This window comes from Rhipicephalus sanguineus, chromosome 3 (genome assembly GCF_013339695.2).
Source record: "Rhipicephalus sanguineus isolate Rsan-2018 chromosome 3, BIME_Rsan_1.4, whole genome shotgun sequence".
NCBI lineage: Eukaryota > Metazoa > Arthropoda > Arachnida > Ixodida > Ixodidae > Rhipicephalus > Rhipicephalus sanguineus.
The window spans coordinates 226552501-226573177 of record NC_051178.1 but is presented as its reverse complement, the minus strand read 5'-3'; the positions used below and the strand labels follow the sequence as shown (position 1 = coordinate 226573177).

Below are 20677 nucleotides of genomic sequence, written 5' to 3'. Positions count from 1 at the left end.
AACGTGGACAGTAGAAGTGGACAGGAGTAAGCGCTGCCCTGTCCATTTCTACTGTCCACGTCTTTCTGTTGCGTTGCTGTGGCTCGGTGGGTGTAGGGTCTTCTAACTCATTCACCTATCGAATTGGTAGGGCAGATTCATCAATGTGCGATAACTGCAACTGTGTAGAGACTTTTGATCATCATTTGTGCCGCTGTATGCTATTTTAAACACATCGCCGGACTCTCCAGTGTGCCAGTGTGCCTTCAGGAGACTTGACGGTCGGCCTTTTCCCGAAGGAAAGGTCTTGGGAGTCTGTCTTCATAGCACATCAGCCCAGAAAACCATACGAGCCCTCCTGCAGCACTTCAAGGCAACAAAATTGAGTAACCACCTGTGATACGCTCCTCTGTGTGTGTGTTGTGAAATGTGTCTCTTTATCTCTATTTTTACTCCCTCATTCTCCTCCCATGAGTAGGGTAGAAAACTGGACGCTAGTTAACCTCCCTGCCTATCCTCTGTTCCTTCTCTCTCTCTCCTTCCTACAAGAAAAACGTTCAGCGGAAGATGAAGCGTTGAGGAAACGTTTCACCATGAATGCTTGTCTTCGTCAGGGCCCTGACGGCAGGGGCGTAGCCAGCCAAGGGGGGGGGGGTTCAAACCTCCCCCGAAAATTTTCAATTTTGCTCGCGTTTATATACACGCACACATACAAACGCACGCACGAACATACATAAAGTATGGTTAAACCCCCCCCCCCCGGAAAAAAATTTCTGGCTACGCCCCTGCCTGACGGAAACTAGTCCCCTTGTCGAGTCGTTGGCTTCAGCGACATTCCCTTTTCGACAATTTCTCTTCACTTCATCCTTGCGTTTGATTAAGTAAAGCTAATGAGACGACGCTTACATATTGCAGAATGGCTGTGCCAGATCCTAAATTTTGTCATATTGCACTGTTAGTTGTTTGACAACAATTCTGCGAATGATGAATCGTGCAACAAAAAGTGTTCTTGAAGGTTGGATACTATATAGCTGCACTTTAATCACCGCGATATTTTGCGTTCTTTTGCCGCTTCTGAATAATGTTATATAGTCGCATGCTATATCTCATTTCGTGGTTTTTACGTGTCTATGCTGTACATGAGTCGTTGCCGTTTTACATAATAAATGATGACATGACCACTTTTGTCTGTGAATCGACTGAGCTCTCACTCTGTAATAGTAATTACCGAATAAAGTAACTGTAATCACTAAACGAGAGGGCTTCCTAAAAACGTGCACTATGATAATTACATGCGCAAAAACAAAACAGCTAAAAGAAAGATTCTGCATGACGTCTTAAAAACGTTTAGAAAACGTCTTTTCAAAGACGATGCAATGGGATATTTTTATTGTAAAAATGGGATTTTTTGCGACGTTTTTAAAACGTTTTCTAGATCGTCTTAAAAACGTTTAGAAAACGTCTTTTCAAAGACGATGCAATTGGATATTTTTATCTGTTTTAAAAATGGGATTTTTTGCGACGTTTTTAAAACGTTTTTAAAACGTTTTCTAGATCGTCTTAAAAACGTTTTTGAGATCGTCTTAAAAACGTTTTCTAGATGGTCTTAAAAACGGATTCTAGCCGGACATTAGACGAGATATAAAACGTTTTCTAGACCTTTAGCTTCTTTTCCGTGACGTTTTCTAAACGTTTTTATCGTCTCGGATAAACGTTTATAAAACGTCAATTATCCGTTTTGTGCTACCTGAGTTAGAACAGGAAGGTGTGTAAACCTCTGCACGTCTGTAAAATGTCATGCTTTCCGAACATCTACCCAATTAGCGCTGGTTCTAAAGTTCAAAAATAAATGGTCACCTACCATTTCGCCAGCAATAATTGGTTCCTGACATCGTAAAGCACATTTCATTAGCTAACTTTGTCCAACGCCAACATTCTGAACCATACTCAGCCTGGTAATTACACCATCCCTCTTCCCTCCACATTATTACAATTTCGATTTTCGTGGCTGTGGCCGGTATTCACACACACTATTCCTGAACCAGCAAGGAAACCCCTTGAACACACAGGGCTACCACGGCCTGTTGCAGACAGTTTTAAATCTGGACACGGCGAGTATTTGTCAGGAGGAATAAATTGTGCCACGTGAAAAATTGCAGCAGCTAAAACAAGGTATTTTGTTATATATTTTCTGCATAATCATCTGGCTAATATCTAAAAGTCGCTCAAGTAGTAATGCACACACACACGCAAGCACACCAGTCACAGGAATAAACCTTTATTACTGTATCCCCTTCTTTCAAGCCAACTTAATCTATCAAAGCCAGACAGCCGCGTATTTTCAACGAAACATTTATGGCTCCGTGAGCACTTATATGAAGTACCTGACTACAATGTACAGTAAAAACTTCATGAAGACGCGCACATTACTGCGCGTATTCCCTTAAGACCTCGTCATTTGGCCCTGTAAAAATGCACTTGAAAAAGCATTTGTGCTCAACGTGCCCATTTACTTCAGCAATTAACATGTGCAATTAACTCGTGCAAGATACAAACAAAACATGAGCAAGTGGATACTAATTATTACCCACGTATGTAGTGTAACTGATAGTGGTATTTTTTTTGCCAGATAAGTGAAACAGTTACAAATGATGAGGCAATGCATTTCTGGAAGTCACTTCCATCTCGCAGCTCTTGAGCTATAATTCATCCAGTCTTGTCACTTCATCCACCCGTAACAGCTATTTGAAAAGGCTGTTTACATTTTGGGCATCAAAAAGGAATACATAGCATCTCACAAACAATCAGCAACACATGAGCCAGCGCACACCGGGTTCCCCAGAGTTCCTCTATACTACTCAATTCACTGTCACTACTGTCACTGCAGCTGCTGGAGTCAGATCCCAGAGTAATTATGATGCTGCCGAGCGTGCTTTCGATTGCACCATCCTGCTCCCACGCCTCCTCTTCAAGACGCACCACATGAGCGCAGTCGCACGCCCAATTTTCTGGAGTCACAAGGGCAATGGCTTCGTCCAGAAGTTTTTCGACTCCAGCAAGAGTCAACGACGTGTTGTTGGCTGCAATGTACCCCTTGACCTGGCTCCATACCATTTCAATGGGGTTGAATTCACAATGGTAAGGAGGAAGCCGAACAATGTCATGACCAGCAACCTTGGCCAGGGCATCAATCCGGTATCCAGAAAAACGGTGCTTGTTTTGGTTAACCAGCTGAATGAGCTCGGGCTTCAACTGGTCATTAGACCACGGGATGTTTCTTTGAGTCAACCAAGACTGAATCTCTGCCTTGAGCGACGACGTCGAGGGCAACTTCTCGAGCTGAACCCTGTGGTATGGAGCATTGTCCATGACAATAACGCTCCGTGGCTCAATAATTGGTAAAATTTGTTCTTTGAACCATCTCTCAAAGCGTGGGCCATCCATTTCATTGTGGTAGTCACTGGTAACACTCTTTTTCGCCCGGAAAACGAGAGATGCCCCATCCACGAAGCCGTTTTCGCTTCCAGCATGGAGGACAATGAGCTGACCACCTTTGCCGCTCGGTGCGCGAAGCCCAGTTGTGAGACCCTTGCGGAAGGCGTCCTCACGTGACGACACAGTGGCGTCCTCCCACACCTTTTTCTTGGTGTGCCCAGCATTCACCCCAAGTCTCAAGATAGTATATAGCCCTGCGAAAGCAAGGCAAAAATGTGCCAGTTTTCTGTTTTTAACGAGAGGGGTCAATTGAGACAGAAGAAATTTATGATGTGCATCTAATATCATTCTACGGGGCAGGCAGATATTCGCAGTTTTTGGGTGGTACTGGAAAATAAAAAAAAAATAAAAAAAATGTTTGCAGAAGGTACCTACTCACATGAATAACAAAATACCTTCATTCAGAGCTATCCATACATCATTAGAACACGTCGATACGTACTTGTGCTCGCTCACGCCGGTAAGCTGGCTAACCGAACAAAACACGGAAGCGACGGAGAGTCCCGGTTGCGTCAGTCTCTCTTGGACGTACTCGTTGCAGATCACTTGCTTGTTTTGTTTCGACAGCTTTTGGTACTCAAGCTTCTTGAACATCCTGTGCGGCGAGCCAATTGGCGAGCAACGGGAGGAAGAAGGCACAGGCGATGCGGAGGCCATTTTTTTTTCTGAAGGATGATGGTGAAGGAAGAGAGCCAATGCGACGCCAGTGGGCAACGCGGCAACTAAAAAAAACCCCAAAAAATCTAAAATATAACGCTATTTCACATAATATCACTAATAATTTTCTGGCATTATCAATTAGCAGCTAAAATTTGTAACTGCACATTTTAAAATGATTAGGTTACGGACAAAAAAACGTTTTTTTTTTTGTGGAACTACTTTCAGCTGCGCAGCGACACTGACGAAACGGCGTGGTTTGGCTCTGTAGCTTTGACTGCATTGCCGCAGAAAGTTGTCCCCGAGTATAGAATTGATCATCGCGGGCTGCATAGTTACCGTGGCCGCCGCGCGATGCCGCGCGCTCGCGATCACGCTGAAAATGAGCTGCGCGTTCAAAGAAAAAAAAAATCAATGAAAGTGCTAAAGGTCATGTCGCGTGCAGACGAAGGGACGCGTCTTCTTGTTTCCTTGTCATCCCCTTCCCTGCGCAGCTTTCAGCGCGCTGGCTGGTACGAAGCGCGAGAGAAAGCGCTTGAAGTGTGGGACAAATCTCTGTAACTGCGCTCGTTCATGGCGGATTCTAAAACATTTTGCAGCAGTCGGTTCGTGAGGAAATAAGCTCATTCAGTAAAGCTATTTTTCGATTACTAGAAAAAAGTATTGCATAACCACTTTAATGCATCGCTACCCGACATCACAAGCATGTTCTGGGTGCACATTGCTGCGTGAACGTATTCATGCACACGGTTATCGTTCTGGGATCGCTTCTCTGCTTGACGCCTTGCATGCTGTCGCGCACAGAACATTGGAATAGCTTCAGCGATACCTCATTAGCTTGCTAAACCACGCTCAATTCAATACAGTCATCCGTGTCTCTCCGACTGTTCGTTAAAAGTGATGAAAGTAAATATTTCTCCGCACCATAATTCATTTCTCCCTGTGGTTTACGCGGGCACCACCAACACATAAAAGAGCGTCCATGTTAAGTGTACGTTCGCGTTAATTACTTAGCATTGTCGAGTTTTGATGGAAACGTGAAGAAGCGATTCTAGGATTGCTAACACCTAGCCGTCTTCGCAAAAGCGCCTCCTGCAAGGCGGTAAAAAATGGCCCAAAATAAGAATGTGATTGGGAAAATTGCGTACCGAAACCTAATTACCCTTCACAAGCCTTGCCTCTAAGTACAAGCGCAGAACTTTAGTGCATTCGAAGAAAGAACGAATTTGAGAGACTTACAAAGGTAGGAAAAAATATCGCACGGTTTATGCGTAAACATTGCTTACCGTTAAAGTGCACACAAAAGCAGGGGTCCAAATGAATCGTTTTCTCTTTCTTGGTGTCAAAGTAACAAAAAAAACTAATTCGCCTTTCTTCAAGCGGCTAATTGGATGCGGCGTATTGCTTTGAAAATCTAAGTGAAATGCTTGCAAATCCCCCAAATAAACAAAATAAATATGTTTCTCTATGGCGCACCTCGATTTGCTCACGCGCACATGAGGCCGTGAGATGTAAGACCTTCCAGAGACCATATTCATTTATTGTTCTGCGGCTTTGCAGGTAACTGGCAGCGAAGTTTCCTGCGAGTTTGTTTACTGTTGAAAAAAAAAAAAGCGGCAGCATAGCTGCAAGAAATTGCTGTTGCGCTTGAACGTTGTAGTAGTGTTCGACAATGATGAAGATTTGGCCGAGTACTGCAATTAATTCGCCAAGAAATGCGTTTGTTACTTGCTTTTTTTTCATAGACTGTGCACTCTGCTTATTTCCTTTTATTCTAAACCTAGTTTGTACTAAGACAGGCCTTTCTTTAGTTTTGATAACAGTGTCATTGCAATTGATGCAACCTTCATAACGTCTATTCGACTGCTGACCCGAAAAACGTGGCACTTCGATGGAGGCTAAATGTTAAAGGCCGGCGTACTGTGCGATGGGAGTGCACTTTGAAAAAACATAGGTTGTCGAAATTGTCTGGAGCCCATTACTACGACGCTTTATAATATGTTGTCCTTTAAGTCACCCACTTCTTGTGTAATAGACCTTTTCCGGATATGCAGTCTGCGCATGCGCGCGGCTGTCGACGAGGCCCGAGCCATGATTTTATTTGGTGGTGAAAACGCGTCGGCGGGTGTCACAAGCGACATCTGGTGCCAAGCGACATTCGGGGTCACAATCTCGCAGATGTTCCCCAACGAAAGGCGCGAATGCAGGCCTTCGAGATTCTCAAAAAAGAAATTGTCCGACAATTTCGAATACCAAGGACAACCAGTTTTCATTTCGGCGATCTCCGCTGGATATGCCACCGTTCGGACCCGCAAAAGACCCATTTCCATGGTGTGACGCCTGGCGTGATTCTACGCTTCTGTCACGCAATACTCCCCCGACATGACTCCTGCATAAGGTTTTTTTTTTTTTCGAAACAGTTCTAACCACTGGCCTGGTTCTGGTAGAACACCTATGCCCGTATTCACGAAAACGTCTTTTACGCTAAAAATTTTTGTTTAGAGAATATTTCAGCAAATTACGTTGCGGGACATATTAGCGAAGCTGAATGAACAATAAGAAAACGCACTTACGAAAGAGAAGTTTTGTGAATTCGGCTCCTGACTGCCACACAGAATACCTGTGTTAGATTCCGACTCGAGCCCCTGATTTTTAGATGCGAAGCATCCTATAGCGGAGTTGAAACCGGTGGTGGTGGTGGTGGTGTACGGCGTGACCACCCTTACTGCGCATGCGCATACCCTCCCCACGCACCTCCTCACCACTCCTCCTATCCACTTCCCCTCTCCCATCTCCCCCTCTCCACTCCCATATCCCCCTCTCCACTTTCCCTCTCTTCTCTCCCTCTCCCCCTCTCCTCCCCTATCCACTTCCCTCTCCTCCCCCTCTCCCCTTTCCTCTCCCCTCCTCCTCTCCACTCTTCCTCTGAAACGCGGGCTAGACATGCCGAAATTCTCTCCTGCGCAACGCCGCGATGAGCGCCAGCGCATGCGCGTCCCCTCCCCCTCTCTCTCCTCTCCTACACTGCCCCCTCTCGCGCGCCTGTCGACCGCGTTCCCCGCTCACCCTGTGAGAATTAACGGCCAGGCTAGAGGGAAGACAAGACGCACGTAGCGTTCCTCTTCGTGTTCCACGACGCGAGGTCGGTAGCATGCCTAACGATCGCCAACGGAACGCGATCGTGAAAGTGCTCCGGCTTCGCATCGCCTCATGATCCCCTTTAGCAGGAAATGGTGTAATTCAGTGGCTCTTTCATTGGGTATGGTAGGGTTAATGGGTCTTCTTGGTTTTAGCAATATATCTCAGGAACTGTTCCATATTTTACTTTTAATGTTTGCGTGTTTATAAGAAGGCTTTTGGCCTTCACTTAGTGCAATTTTTACCCCGTAGCTTTTCTTACATTTTGTATTTGAGCGCCAAATTTTACACGGGGGTGTAAAGTGAAATGTACTTTTCCCCAAAACAAAATGCAGTATGGCCGTGAAATTTATCATGTTAACTACACACAGTAGTGGTACTAATATCTGGCTAAAAGAACGCATTCCTACGTCCATCTCGCAAGAAAAAAAATTTTGTCCTCACTTTGTGCCACACAGTTCTTCAAAATTTTAAATTCACACTACTTGGAAGGGGATTAAGTATAACCTGAGAGTGCAAGTGGTCGGATAGTTTTCCAGACAAGGTATCTCAAGTTTTGATAATTTTCAAAAAATTGATCGGGAGAAAAACGTACTTTTACTTTTAAGAAGACGCGGGAAAGCGCTCTCAGTATAAAACGCTGACTACACTACAGCTAATCAATAGTGCAACAATTTGCAATAAAAGCATATGAAGATGACAGGAAATTAACTGATTATACTTAACCGATCTAGCCTTGTTTGTTATAAAAAATACATACACGCAGAAGCAATGATGAAAATTTAAACAACGTACATGTCAAAAAACTCTCGCAACCGTCTCGAGGCATGGTTTTTGGTGCCATTTTTAAATGGCCTCGAGCGCTCCTGCGCGCTCGCCAATGCACAATTTTGCTCGTCAGATTGCGCATTATTTTTTTACTAACGAAATCAAAAATCGCTTTTTAAGTCGATTTACCTTCCATACCCCCTTGGCTTACTCTACTAACAAAGTTCATCGGAAGGCCTCAGAAAAGTAGTCTTAGTTCATAGTACTGGTACACTTGCACTGCCGTAGTGCAGACGTGCCGTTCTCCAACAAGTGACAGCTGTACGTACAGTTCAGCGCAAGTGCGCAGATTCGACTCTGCAGCGTTCGTGCTCGGTGTTTGCGCATAATCCAAATGCATTGTGTATTGCAGAATAGAGCAGGACTGGACTTTTCTATTGGTTTTTAGCATGCAACAGGCTGATAATGTGGTTCAGAATGAGAAATGACTTGGGTGCATACAAATTACACGCACATGTGCACGTGAGAGATGGCAAAGAAAGAAGTAGCGTAAATAAGGAGAAAGGCCGTCAGTGTTGTTCCTGACGTGCATCACAGAGAGGGTGAGAGCGTCAGAGAAGCGCAAAAAAACTAGGTTGCATAATCCGCACAGAAAGGGATTAACTCCAATAGGATTTATTTCTCTTGCAGGGCTCCGGCCTCGCAACTTCGGCTCTCTTTTGCTCAAGGCGATGAAATTAGGCGCTGGCGCGCACAAACGGTCTTCAAGAGGCAGGTGATGTTGAATTTCGGTGGGTGAGCTTTTTTATGCTTTAAAGTTGTCAGGCATGTTACTGGGTGGCTGAGGTATTCACTTGGGTCTCTGTATTCAGTAGTGCTCAACGCACACACATTTGTGTTTTCTTTTTTGCCCGCTAAACGGATTTCGGCCTTCTGCATGCGTGTGCTCGCCGCCACGTTCCCCTTTCGTAATGCGGCCATAACTGCGTGTGTTCTACAGCAGCCGTTCCGGGACGGTTACTTGTGTTCAGTGCCCCTGCTGTGAAAGCTCTAGTTTGAATGGCCCTGTCAAGCTTTCTAAGTGCAGATGACGAAGTACATGACAGCTTGGCACTATCCTAGCCTAAAGTGTACGTAATGTTGCAGAAACACTGCTACGGAGTTACAAATCAAGGTAGATACTTTTAATAATTATTTGTTTTTCTCTTTTCCTGTTCAACTGCTTTAAGCATGGAAATTTTGCACAGGGTGAATGACAGGGGGAGCGGCGTGTTTGCTCGGAGTTAAGTCGTCTGTGTTTAACGCCCTAATTAAGTCCAATCTGATTTCACTCGCTTGAAATGTTCAACCTGAAGAGAAAAATAAAAAGATGAAAGTAGGCAGTACTATACGTATTTCTATATCTAATTATTCTGCGCCAGTCGTGACGTTGGAGGCTAAGTACTAATTTTAAACCACCTGTGGGCATTACCTAAACAATGACTGTCAATCTATGCTAACGTTTTGTCGTAGCTGCCTGTCATTTCAGAAACGTCCCAGTCTGTTTCTGCTTTACAACAATCTCGTTTCACAAGCCTGCGTAAATATTCAGAGTCGTCGTTTGTTTCATAGAGCACGACGTCTTTGCCATTATAAGCGGACCACTTTAATACTTTAGTGTAGACCATCATGTTTGAAGACACCGCAGAACGATTCGACGTGTACTCGTGAACGGAAGGCCGAAATCTCAATGCCTTACAAGTTGGTTGCACTTGTTTCCACAGTTCCATCTTCTTTGATTTCATAAATACCAACAAGTATTATAAAAGCTCAACAGCGCTGACAATGCCTTTTCAGATATTTTCAATAATGCAGGGTCTCAACATAGTCACACTAACAGGTGGACTGTAACACGGATATCTCGCAATATACAAAATGCCTGGTAGTGAGATCGTGGATTTGGAATGTAAAACGCTAGAACGTTAAACCTGGTGGCGTTTCAACAATGCTGAATTGCGAGAGATAGAAGGAAATAATTCGACTAACATTGATGCTCACGGAGCGTTCATTCTGGAGACCAGCTGTCGTAAACATAATGGGTCTGTATACAGAACAAAAAAAGGGGGAAACTTCTTGTTGTGGACTAAACAGATGTGATCTCAGACACATAGAGATTAAGCTAGAGCTAGTAAAGGAAGAGAGTAAGAAGGAGGCATGGAATGGCTGGGAGGATGAAGGATAGAGGGAGGGGGGAGGGAATGCGGGACAAAAACAATCCGGCTTACTATCCTGGGATGGCATCTACGGTGGGAAGGAAATGAAAGAACACAGAGAAGGAGAAGGCAGGGATCTACGGTGGGAAGGTACAAGGAAACAACACCGCGGAGAAATGTAACAAGGAAAGAAAAACGTGCCAATTTGACACTCAGTACAAGCAATCAAGTACTAATTCATTCGTAGAAGTTTATTGCTTTTAAAAATTGCAACATATTTATTATGCTGTGCTGGCATGGCAGTAATTACTACGACCGCGTGCAACTGACTGAGTGACAAGAAAAGCAAGTAACCTATGTGAGTGCACCGCGTTGAGGCGTTTCTCACGCCTAGGCTATCAACTTCTGTTGCGCGTGCCCTTGCAATTTATTAAGCACTTGATGACCTGAGTAAATAGAATTTTATTCCACCCGTTTCGTGATATGTATGCAGCACAGCTTAGTCGGGCCTATCACCATAAATTCACTCTACTAAGCTACACGAGTGCAGTTTCTTACAAGAAATGGCCTCATGTACTCTTATATTTAGAATGTCACGAAATATTGACCAATTGCACTCATTTTCAGCTTGGATAATGCATACCTGTCCGAATGAACGTGTGTGTATTTTCGTCCTCGTAAATTATGAAAGAAAAAAGAAAGATTGCGTGATGAAATCTGCAATGCAGAATTTAGTAAACGGCAATAAGACGCAGACGTTCGAGAAAGCAGCAAAAAACCAGTGTTCCGCAACCATATCCTTACGGCGCAGATTCAAATGCAGTATTATCGCCCCGTTATCTTTCTGCATATTCGGTTGCGCAAAAAGCACCATCATTTCACTGTGTGCATTGTTAAATATACTTTCGTATGGGCGTGAAATTGGGCAGACATATGACTGTTTATACGAATATACTCTAATCAGTTGGGACAGCTTCGTGTGAAATACACAAAAAAACTTTTCGTAATGCGATTTCATATTGCCTAAATTCTGAGATGCTTGATTCAATAATAATGTTAGTAATTGGTTTTGGAAAGATTCTGTATCTAAAACATCAGAAAGGTGGTCTTCTGAATTATGTACTGTCGCTGCTACCCCAAGCGACGAGTGATGAAGGCAAGTGTTGTAGAATTACAATGAGACATGAAGAAAACTAACACTGAAAAGTAGGAAATAGCAGCTATGACTACAAATAAAATGGTAGCAGCATGTGACGTTAAAAAAGTGTGTGCAATCTACAAGACCATCAAAAGTCACATAAGGCTTCTCTTCTATGGTTCAAAATTTATAGTACGTGTGAGTGCCTTAGCTCCAAGGGCCGCTGAAGATAAGTTGCCGAAGCAATCTGCCGACAACAGCCGCACTGCCCTCGCTTCGATCGGACCGGTTCTTGCCAAGTGCTCAAGCAAACACAGCTGGTACCGCCTCCAATGTCATGATTATTCATTTTCTTTTACCGCTGCGGGAGATAACTTTGGATCATTGAGCTGCGCTGATTCCACTAGCTATAAACGAACATCTGGGCCATTCTGTGCATTTTATAACTGTCAAATCGACAATCAGCACGGAAGCTCGCACATCAATCTGTGTTCTTTTGTTTTCGATAACAAACGCTCCTCTCTATATGTCTCGATACACGCTAACCAAAGAGCTTGCGCTGTACGTCTTATAACCGTTTGCTACAGGGCTGAAGTTGTGTGCTTCGTGTATTCGGGAACCCGCGTGTAATGTGGCACCCTCAATCACTAACCTGCCGATGCGGTGGTCCAGGGGTTGTGGGGCTCGGCTGCTGACCCGAATGACGTGCGTTCCATTCCGGCCTTGGTGGTCGCAGTCCAGTGAAGGCGAAGTGTGCAATGCACTGTGTGAACTTGAGAAAGAATAAAAAAAAACGTGGCTGACCCCCCTTTCATAGGAATCCGTAAAAACGAAAGTGAAACATGTCTTCACAGGGGTAGTTCAGCGTTTATTGTGCATTGTTTCGCCCCAAGGGCAATGGAATGAATGCTATAGCAACAAATTGTAATGCCACTCGAAGAACGACAAGCAGCTCGGAACTTGTAGCGCGCTCTAATGCAGAAAGGACGCACGAAACAAACATTCACAGGACGAGCGCGAACGAACAACAGTCGCATTTGTTACTTTGTGCGTGTGCAGCGCGCTCCTTTCGGAAACGCGGCTTCTGCAGCCAGCAAAGTGACCTTCGTGCTCTCTGCAACGTCAGCGCAACTTCCGGTGAAAGCACAAAGAGTAGAAACCACCCCCATCACGAGATAAGCGCGCGCGAACGAGAGACACCCCCCGTAGAGGCGCGCTCGCATCACCACGCGTGGGGCAACGACCTTTAAAGCGCGCCCTCCACGCTCTTCACGCCATCTCGCTAGTGATAAAAAGAACACACTGAAGCCACCGAGCTCGGAGTACCGACAACGGTAAATGGTGTATATAAATAGCTCGCCGTTAGTATGCTAAAGAACGTACGCTCTGTGGACGAGTGGTTTCGCGCCGCGCGCGGTGGAGCAAGGGGTCCTAGGTTCGACTTCCGGCAACGGAACTTTTTCTTCAAGCTTTTTTACTTGCCATCTGTTAGTGTATATTTTACAACGTCATATACATGACGGAAATGCGTCAGTGGAGACGTCGGACTAGAATTCACCTTTTAAAAAAATGCCAGTTTTCCAGCAGGCGCGCGGTTAACACTCATGGAAAGGTACATGCCAGTAAAAAAAAACAAAAAAACAAACGTTCGTTCAAGATGTGGCTCTTCATTCGTAAACACCCTACGTACGTAAACGTGTCTCATTTTATGGACACAACTATTCTATTGGTTAATGGCCTTGAGTTGCCGTTTGCCACGAATGGCTGTCCCCAACGATCATCCTCGGAGTTTGTAACGATAATGGTGTTTGCGACTGTTGATCTGAGTTATCATCATAATAAGACGACTTCGTAAGAATATCACTGCCCGCTATCTTTTAAGCAAAGGTGCATGTTAAAAGTTGGTTTATATTTTCTGAACTGCTTTATTTTTCGGTTATACTTTGCCCTTACTTGTTTCTCTCGTATATCAGCGGGATGTGGTGTAGAACCAGTGTATATACAACGTGTTCCATATTATTAGGAAAAAGAGATCGCAAACTTGACCGCGACTTTGTGGTGACAGCGTGCAAACTCTGTGAACGAATCGCCTGTAGTCAAAGATTTGCATATTTATATGCATACATTTCATGTGTCGCGCTTCGGTATATCTCCAGAACTCCAAACGCTGCACCGCAGTAGGCGCAACTTCCGCATTCTGGGCTCATGATTTTTCGAAATGTTTAGAACGGGCAAAAAGTCAGACTTCCGTCAAATAAAAAGTTCTAAATACGGCGCTGCGTGTTTACGCTTACTGTATGTAATAAGTTCTCATGAGAGTTATTTGCCCGCTCTACATGAGGATGTATACGAACGATGCAGACGCTCATGAAACATAATTTGTGCAGTAAAGCGTTACTCATGGCTTCCGAGTGGACCATGTCTGCGTTTCCATGGTTTTTCGTTTCTCTAGCAACTCATGGTTGTATATATAACATTAATACAGTCATGTAAGACAGCCATATACAACTCTAGTCAGAAGCACAATTACAAGATGTTCGCCCATGCAGAAGTATTATTTACAGTGAGTCGATATCTTTCGAAATGTAGCGTAGGGTCAATAAGGATATGCGTGAACTTTATGCGCTATGCGTGCGTAACTTCCTATCAGGGAAATGCAAGAAAAAGGTCATTGAGAGACCGCCGCCAATTAATAAACAACCTTGTAAAGTTCACGTATTTCGTATCTCGCGTGCTTCCCAGCAAAGAAAATGCTAGAATATTAAAGGGTCCTCCACCATTCCTGAAAAAAAAAAACTAAAAAAAATTGTTCTAACACCAATATTTCGGCTGGGAAGCACAGTTTACTTCGGCACTGTAGAGTGGCCCAACCCGCGATTGAGATACCTGGTTATTCAAATAGCATCAGGCCTTACGGAATCGCCATTGACATTTGCTAAAAAGTTGGCGTAATCATTTTGTTCGGCATTAGTCAGGAGTGGCATTTTAAATAAGCTATCTATACGTGAGTCGATTCGCATCAAGTTAACGGTTACCATAAAAACTACATTTTCCCATCAAGTTTTTTTAGTGCAAAAAACTTTACAGACATAGTTTATTGAGTATGTCAAGCTCATACTCTCCGAGGTTCGCATGCCATTCATCCAGGCCTTATAAACCTCTACAGAGGTACGAAAAAAAAACAAAGAGATAAAACAGGTGCGTTCTTTCAAAATTACGAAATTCCATGTGTTGCAGACCAGTTTTTACGAACAAGCCCACTTTCGCTGTCTTGCGCTGCCGCTCATGGCTCCTGGTTATCTTAATACCCTTCAGATGGGCCACATTAGAAAAGATGGCTGTCGTGCACTCTATAAGAGTTAGGCGAGTCAAGCAAAGTAAGTCGAGTGATGCAATAAGAGCCAGAGTACTTAATTTTGAACGAGGTAGGCATGGTACCATGAAAAAAAAGTCACAGTTTCGCCTCAAGGGCGAAGCAATGAATGCGATAAAAAGAAATGGGATTGTCACAGGAGGAACGGCGAGAGCTAGAAACTTGCTGCGCGCTGCTCAAGCACAAAGGACACAGGAAAAGAAAACACACAAGGCGAGTGCGAACTAACAACTGTCACAGTTCGATACTTGCAGCGCGCTGCTCACACACAAAGGACGATGCACCAAACAAACGCACAGGTATACGAAGGACGAGCGCGAACTGTCACAGTCGTTACTTCAAGCAACCCCTACTTTGGCTCTTCTAGCTAGCAGATCACTCTTTTCGCAAACGAAGCCGCTGTAGCGAGCAAAGTGACCTTCGTGTGGTCTATAGCTTCAACGTAAAATTTGCAGTGAAAGCACAAGACGTACAAAACTCCCTCTCAAGAAATAATCGCGTGAGCATGGTCGACCACGCCCTGTATATGAAAGTACAAGTCGAAGGCGCACATCCCCAATTCCGCCGAAACGCTAGACAGTTTTAGAATTGGGGACCCAAGAGACTTGCAAGCCGCCAGGACGCATGCACAGAACGCAAGCCAGTCTCGGTCTCTTGCGCTCGGGTTGTCCCAAGACCCTCCAGCGCCTTCCTTTGGGAGGCAAACAAAACCGCAGAGCGCGCGACCTCAAGAGACGAAATTAAACACGATGTTGGCAGTGGCACGTGAAGCCACGGCTCGCGTTCCGTGCGGGCGTCGATTCTGGTCACTAAGATAAAACTTCATTTGGCTATAATTGGTACATATTCCTGAGGCTAAAAAATAGTGCGAACACACTTCTTTGTCCTTGTTACTTCTTCTTTACTTCTTTGTCCATGCAGCCATCTGAATATGATTTCACGTCTTCGCATATCTAATACACTATCATCCTTTTTACACGTTTTGCTTTAGAGCTATTGTGTGCGCATGTGCGATAAGTTTGCCTTGGACTTATATATGCACTGGCGTATGAAAGAATAAAGGAGTTAATGTCAGCGCTTGCGTCATACGTTTCTTTTCTTTGTGGGTGTCTTGTGCGTTTGTGCTGTAACTTTAGCCTCAGGATTCCGGTCACGGTGTAACATATATACTGTGATTCTGCTTCAGCCATCTCGTTTCTTCCCTCTTGTGACATAAGCCTAGAAGATCCAAAGCGTTCCCACTAGCTCGCGCCACCACGAGCCACGGGACGCTCTTCTTTCCTGCCGACTGGCCACGAGTGGCGTGGCGCTCCAACCCCAAAATGGAAAACTAGCGTTAGTCGTCAGCGATACGACGCAAACACAGCGCGGGCAACGATGCAGCATTGCCCGCGTCTAGCATAATTCTAATTTCGCCACGTGTGGCGTCCCGTGTGTTTCAGCCAACGCCGCGTGCGTTTGTATAGTACCGTTAGTATCCTGAAGAACGAATGACGCATAGCATAATTGTCTAAGGCAGCGAGCTGCGGAGCGTATCCGGCGCGTGACGGCGACGGCAAAAGTCAGCCGAGAGTGTCCATATAATTGCTATTGCAATAAACGTAATTACACAGGACTCAAACACAGAAGAAAATTGCAATCAACGGTATAATTCAATGCATATTAAAGGGGTCATGAAGCACCCCTCGGGCTTGTTGAAAAAACACATCCTGTGGAAAGCTGACACGGCTATGAACTGCTCTGCCAAATATTACAGTCGTGCGCGCCGCGTAATGGCCACAAGCGGAGCGCGAAGTTGCCGTTTCCCCAGGCACCCTCTTTTCAAACAGAGGCCGGTTCTCACTCTCGTCGGTGGGCGGGGCGTCTGTCCGTTTACGTCGCGGATCTGTCAGTTTACGTCGCAAGAGACATAGCATGTTTATTGGCCGATAGCCGACGTAAATCGAGAGCGGCGTTCGGATCAGATGCGCTTCTTGCCGCGGGGTGCCGCCACTTGCCGGCGCCGCACTCCTCAGTACACGGTAGCCGCACTCGCGCAAGCGAATCACAGCGGGAGAGCGATCGCGTTTCATGACGCGCGCTGACGTAACTTCTTTCCCCTATGTCATCCCTCCCTGTCTAGCTTCCAGTGCGCTCGTCGGCACGAGAAAAGAGAGAAATCGCTGGGAGCGTGCGCCAAACCCCCGTAACTCCGCTGATTCTTGACGGATTCGAGAAATTTTTGCGGCAATCGATTCGGGAGGCAGTACACTCCGATACTGAGGTCATTAGATCATTACTTGGAAAAGTGGTTCATGACCCCTTTAAAATACGAGTGGAAGAAGCTATCCGACGTTTATGACTATATAGCACCTTTCACAGCCTGAGGGGTCCCTCTGAGGGATGCTAAAACTTAATTTCAAGCTGACTCATCAGATTTTTAGGCACCAAAAAAGCGCGCTTTAGGCGCCAAAAATTGGCAGGCAAAACAGCATTTTAGGCCTCCAAAATCGTAAATATAGGCACAATAAATTTTTACATAAATTCAAATAATTTCAAACAAAGATGTGCCCGACTCGTATCTACGACAGGAAAGTCAGAAATGTTGTTTTCATGATGGCACAAAGGCGCCAACAGTTAAACACAGCCATAAAATTGTCCTTTTTCCCGCATGGTTTGCAGAACACGGTCTCTCCTTTTATTGTCTGGCATGGTGAGTCAAGTGTCCACCGTCGAATCAACACACTCGTGGGTCTCTTTCGTCTCGGCGTGGCTGAGAAGGGCAGCACAGGAGCAGGTGCCCAGACCACTAAAAGACCAGAAGGGAGGGATGCCTCGTATTGGCCGGGGCTAATCGCGTAGGTTCAATTTCTCCCCTCTTGGTGGACACCCCGAAGAGCCCCTCACAAGGTTTGAGCATTTAGAGCTGACAAGTGTAATGGATGCACTGGCCGCTCACGATCCCGTCTGCCAAGGTTTGCGACGCTACGCACTGCGGAAAGACGTGAAATTTCAAACTGAACGCCGTTGCCCTTTTTCTCGTAGGCGCGCGCTACCAGATGAAGGGGCTGACGTACAACAATGAGTGGTCCTGCGTAGTTATTTGGGCACTGACGTTGCTCACCTACGTAGACACTGACGCTCTGACGTCGCTAACAATAGGACATGACGCTGCGAGAAGTATTCGAGACGACATGTGCAATTTGTTTAATCTGTTGCTTTATTGAATGAACGAAAGCTGAGAGAAATAATAAAACACAGAAACGGAATTTAACAGCGAAGCTGTTTAGGCTAGCCGTAATGTGTGCGGCCTACCAGAAAACGGATATGTGCCTATCAGAAAACTATCACCATCATAAATGGGTATGTGCCACAGAAATTGGGTAAATCTCACCACTGGTCAACTAAAGATGAAGAAGGCAACATTTAGCCCAACAAATGGCTGAGAAGCGATGGCGGCGAGCCGAATACCCCGAGTACGTACAATACTAGGGAACGGGAAAGGCGACGGCGGCTGCGAGAAGACCCCGAAGCGATGGAAGGCCTACGCCAACGACAACGTGACCGTAGATCTGAGAGTTGCAAACGCTTGGTTTCAGCGCGAGGTTCTGTCTCGGGAGTTTGGACATCCGTGTCGTGTCTGTGACAATCTGGTTTAACTCGAACCTCTGTACGCTGAGGATCAACGTAGAAACAACCCAGAATCACCTAGCTAAACCTTGCAACGACCTAGAAGCAACCTAGAAATAACCTGCATCAACTAGCTAGGCCTAGAAACAACCTAGAAGCAACCTGATTAGTCTTCAGAATGGTCCAGTTTCGCTGTTTCGAACTTTGCTCGGCTTAGCGCAAGCTTCGGCAATTTTTTATCTTTTTTTTTACTTCTAATCGCAGCGAGATGCCAGACTTATCTGCCGCAATTCCGCATGCGTTCGTGTTCTCGCCATTGCCTCGTCGTGCCAATGCCAGCCCCGACAACGCTTGGCGCCTTTTTGCTACCTTTTTGGTGCACCGTCCCTTACAGCAGTTCTAGCTGTGCGATGCGGTGTAACGATACGTGATCCGAGCCAGTCTCTCCAAACGTGTGCGCACTGAGGAGTCCATCCCACAGAAACGAACGCCGAAACGACACAGCTCGTCAACGCGGATACACGGTGCTAGTGGCAAGGGTTTCAAGATCGCCTTCTCGCATCACGGTTTCTCGGCTCATAATGAACCAATTTAAAACATTCTTGTGGTAAAACGCTCTTCATTGGGCACGGAACAGCGCCCAGTGACTAACTAGAATTTCTCATGTGAGCTCGGAGAGGCTTTTAGGGGCGTAACTCCTCTTAGTCTAACCTTGTCACGACTCCGTTGTCCGGCGTAACGGCAGTATCTCCCGTATAATGCAATAGATGGCGCTGTATCATAGAAGTACATAGAGTCACTGCATATGCTACCTTTAGGTAGCAGAGTAGCGCATAGGTCCGGCTAGCAAGCACAGCTATACGGTGAAGTCGCACTTCGTTTTTGCAGGCGACATGCCTACTGTGTCGCCGATTAACCTGTCTGGTGTGTCGAAGACCGGCGATCAACATTGGCTGTTGATGGCTAGTGTTAATTCAGTTCGCTGCAGCGGCGGCGTCGAGAAATAAAGAAATTGGCCTAAGCGGCAGCTTCTCCGCAATGCATGGTTGCTAGCGGCGTTGGAAGACAGATGCGCAACTCTGCTACCAAAAGGTAGCGTATGCAGTAACTCTAGAAGTACATACAAACTGCAGTTCAGGGACAATTTTCTAGATGGCGCTGTACACAAGCTGTGTCGTCATCACCGTTTCTCGCCTCATTTCCTAGATGAAGGTAGTCAAATAAAATTGTGTGCAATATGGCGCTAGATGGCGCTGGAAGTGCCGCTGCTCTCCGACTGGCTGCTGCGTGGGCTGCGCGGGGATGTGCGGGGAGCGAGCGCCTCTCTCATTCTCCTGGATCGTCGCCGTACGTGTCGGATCGTTGGTGGAGCATGGACGATGCGCAGCGGCGGGCGCTCACTTGGCGGCAGCCAGGCGGATCCCGGGACGGTGCGCGCCAAGGATGCCGCTGCGAAACGAGCTCAACGAGAAGCGGATCCCGGGACCATGATTGCTTCAGGAGCTTCGCCCAAGCTCTTCATCATTCACCCGTGGATATGCTGTAATTTTTTTCAGAAGTAAATTACAAAGAAAACAATAGCCGCGTGTGCATCACACTTATTATTTATTTTGATCTAAACCCTTCTTTCCCCTGACGGCACTGCACGGTCTCGCATTCGTTCTCCATTTCCCGCGGCTGCACAGAGGGACCTCCTGTTCCCTGCCCACCACCACACGCAGGTATTCAAGACTGTTCTCGACTTCCTTGGGCACACTGTACCGGACAACCGGCTGTACAAGCCAGCCGCCGCGTCCTCGGCAATGGACGCCATTCTCCTCTTCTTTCTGATTCCCATCTTCCTTTCTCTCTCCCCATTCGCCTGCAGACGCTGAGACGGGCTTCCATTCAGGTTCACTGCTGCTAGCGGTTGTTTTTCCCGAAGTTGGTTGAACTAGAGGGCTAGGTTGAATCACATAGAGTTTTAAAAGATCAATATTGCCCGGTAACGTGAATAACGGTTTCAAACTGCACTTGAAAGCGAAATTTGAGGTTAAATAGTGCTCACATAGGCGCCGTTTTTGAAAATAGGCATTTAAAGGCACTTATACGGATTTAGGCACGAACCCCAAAAATAGGCATTTATAGGCACTATAAAACCACTATAAAAGGCCTTCTTAACCTCTAATTCATGCTGATATATCAAAGTGGCACGATAGGAACGCAAGGAACAAAATAGGCATTTGCCTAAAATCCGGTCTCTACGAGTCATCTAATTAAACATGGATAGATACCAGCATGTTACGCCGCAAGCACAAGAGGAGATACGTACACGACAAAGGCTATGCG

General features: G+C 45.8%; 1 protein-coding gene across 1 annotated transcript; it reads right to left on the bottom strand.

Annotated features, from left to right (window-relative positions):
* Positions 1–2751: 2751 nt before the first annotated feature.
* Positions 2752–12083, bottom strand: LOC119386330 (uncharacterized). The gene is made up of 2 exons (XM_037653655.1): positions 12020–12083; positions 2752–3668 (listed from the first exon to the last, which is right to left on the bottom strand). The coding sequence occupies exons 1-2, from the start codon at positions 12081–12083 to the stop codon at positions 2752–2754; spliced, it is 981 nt and encodes a 326-aa protein (XP_037509583.1).
* Positions 12084–20677: the final 8594 nt, after the last annotated feature.